The sequence below is a fragment of the Amphimedon queenslandica genome, unplaced genomic scaffold (genome assembly GCF_000090795.2).
Source record: "Amphimedon queenslandica unplaced genomic scaffold, v1.1 AMPQUscaffold_8322_Cont19733, whole genome shotgun sequence".
Classification (NCBI taxonomy): Eukaryota; Metazoa; Porifera; class Demospongiae; order Haplosclerida; family Niphatidae; genus Amphimedon; species Amphimedon queenslandica.
In genome coordinates, this window is record NW_003551400.1 from 1 (window position 1) to 2,474 (window position 2,474).

The 2,474-nt window shown below is 36.9% G+C and overlaps 1 protein-coding gene across 1 annotated transcript; it reads left to right on the forward strand.

Moving 5' to 3' along the window:
- Positions 1–569: 569 nt before the first annotated feature.
- LOC105315746 (leishmanolysin-like peptidase) lies at positions 570–2,470 on the forward strand (the record flags this gene model as incomplete). The annotated part of the gene is made up of 10 exons (XM_011410489.2): positions 570–765; positions 831–949; positions 1,002–1,032; positions 1,088–1,167; positions 1,216–1,330; positions 1,509–1,687; positions 1,817–1,919; positions 2,057–2,154; positions 2,224–2,335; positions 2,408–2,470. Coding segments are annotated over exons 1-10 (1,002 nt in total), but the record flags the coding sequence as incomplete, so codon positions are not given.
- Positions 2,471–2,474: the final 4 nt, after the last annotated feature.

Consider the following 2,474-nt stretch of genomic DNA (forward strand, 5'->3'; position numbering starts at 1 on the left):
TGTTTTTTATTTACTTGTTTCCATTCTTTTTTCTTAAATTAAGAAATTACATTCTGTTATGATTCTGTGGTTAGGTTAATTATATTCATGCTAATCACGTGCGCATAAATTAAAATGGCGTCAAACCACAAACCCACGCAGTGGCTGCAGCTGGATTTTGTCTTCCATTTTGTTCTCTGTCCTCGCTTCTTTTTGAAACTACCTTTGTGGTCCTTGACCCAAGCCCAGAGGAGTGATGTAAAAGTCACTTTGAGCTGTTCTCTAGTTTAAGAGATTATCCGGTGTATAGAAGAAGATGAAAGAAGAAGAAGAAGAAAAAGTCTGAAGAATTTTGTAGAAATTTGAATTTGGGCCTGTTTTCCAGAAATGCTCCCGCTACATTACGGTTCACTTTAAAGGTACCAGGAGAATCGCTCAGTGAAGGAGAGCTCATCTAAGCCATTTATAAGGCTGTACAACGTAAGATAAAAGAGATACAAGTGTTTGAAAATCATAAAAACGGACGCCATCTTGAAAAATCAACCTCAATCCTACATATAGGCTACCGCCTATATAATAATTAAAGTCAGTTTATTAAAAAGTTAATGACAATTTATTAAACAATAAAAAATAGCTAGCGTGAAGTTTCATTCTCAGTACAGTACTGTCACATCACTTGTAGCAATGATCAGTAACAGATGTTCTCAGCTGCTTTGCTTTTGCCTTCTTCTCTCTGCAATCGAAAGTAATTGCGAGTATCAGTGCTCTCATCACGGAGAGGAAAAAGTACACAAAGCCACTGCTGTTTACCGGTTGTAAGTAAGTATATAACACATATTTTTCATTACTAGATAACAAGGGTGCATTTAAGAAAGCCTGGACATTCAGCTGTGAAGCGCTCATTGACCGATGATGTCTTTAATCAGACATTTCGCGTTTATACTCACTATGACAGCTCGTTTTCATCTGGGTAAGTTTTTGAGTATAACTTATATGCAGCTCCTGTCTTCCTTTTTGTACAGATTATCTTCAGGAGTGCAGTCTAGAATTAGGGTTAGCCTAACTAGATATGAACACATGCCCATGTTTTGTCTTTTCTTATTTAAAGGACATCGTGAAGAATGTGACTGACTTCTTACAGGAAACATTATCTGTCAGGCAAACTCCATCCCCCATTCTACTAGACAGGTAGGCTAACAAGTGTCTCATTCCTTTAACTTGTATTTCTTTCTGTAGGGATTGTTCCAATGGTAGATTCTATATAACATCTGGTGATGTTAGACCATGTGTCCAACAATGTGAAACAACTACAACTTGTGGAACTGCTACTGTACCTCAGGACCATTTACTGGTAAATATAGTTATGCAAATTAAGTAACCAGCATCCTATAGACTAATATTATTTACTTACTTATCAAATTATCAAGTCGGTATACTAATTTTCATGTCACATGTTTTACTTATGACTGAAGCATGCAATATCCATTATAGTACAATTATGCCATACATCTATTTCCTATATTGTGCAGCGCTGTAGTCAATGTGGAGGAAGCTTTAGCAATTGTGCTGAGTCTGGTACTGATGGTGCTGGTGTTAGCAATGTTGATTATGTCTTATACATATCTGCTGTTAGTACTGGCTCATGTACTAATGGTGGGTCTACCATTGCTTTTGCTGGAGCTTGTCAAATGGAAGATGAGTATGACAGGTAATAGGAGAAAGAGGGGGGGATGAGGAAGGGAAAGATATCTGAGAGAAAGAAAACAAGAGTGGGAGAAAAAATTCAAAAAATTTTGTACAGTAAATAATTTGTTGACTTTTTTACACATACATGTAGGCCAATTGCTGGGTACATAAACTTCTGCTCTGGAGGCATTACAAGTGGTAGTAGCGACCTATTCATATTCACTGTGGCTAAGCATGAAGTATTGCATGCTTTGGTAAGCTGTCCCATTGTTTTTATTGACACTACAGTATACTACATGCTTTGGCACTGTCTTTATCTACAACCTGACTTAGCAAGCTAACTCAGCCAACTATCAAAATAATGATTAAATATTATTGCTGCTTAATGTAGGGATTCTCAAAGGGTTTGTTTCCATGGTTTAGAGATGAAAATGGTAACCCAAGGACTCCTAGAAATTCAAATGGATTTCCACCATCAGCTTCGGGAGGGTAAGTGAGACGATACTGAGATAATAATAATTATTATTATGGAAATTCATTTGCTATCATTATTGATAGTGGTTACATGGCTTCCAATAATACAGTTAGAGTGGTCACGTATAACGACTGGTGGACAAAGGATGGAGTTGTTAGTAAAACAGTTACTTTGTTAGTTACTCCGAAAGTTGTGGTAAGGAAAATGATATGCCATCATGATTCATGATAATGATCTTCTACTCTATTACACATTGTATTATCACAGGAAATAGGAAAGATTCATTTTAATTGCAGTACTCTAGAAGGAGTGCAGTGGAAGATCAGGGGGGGTC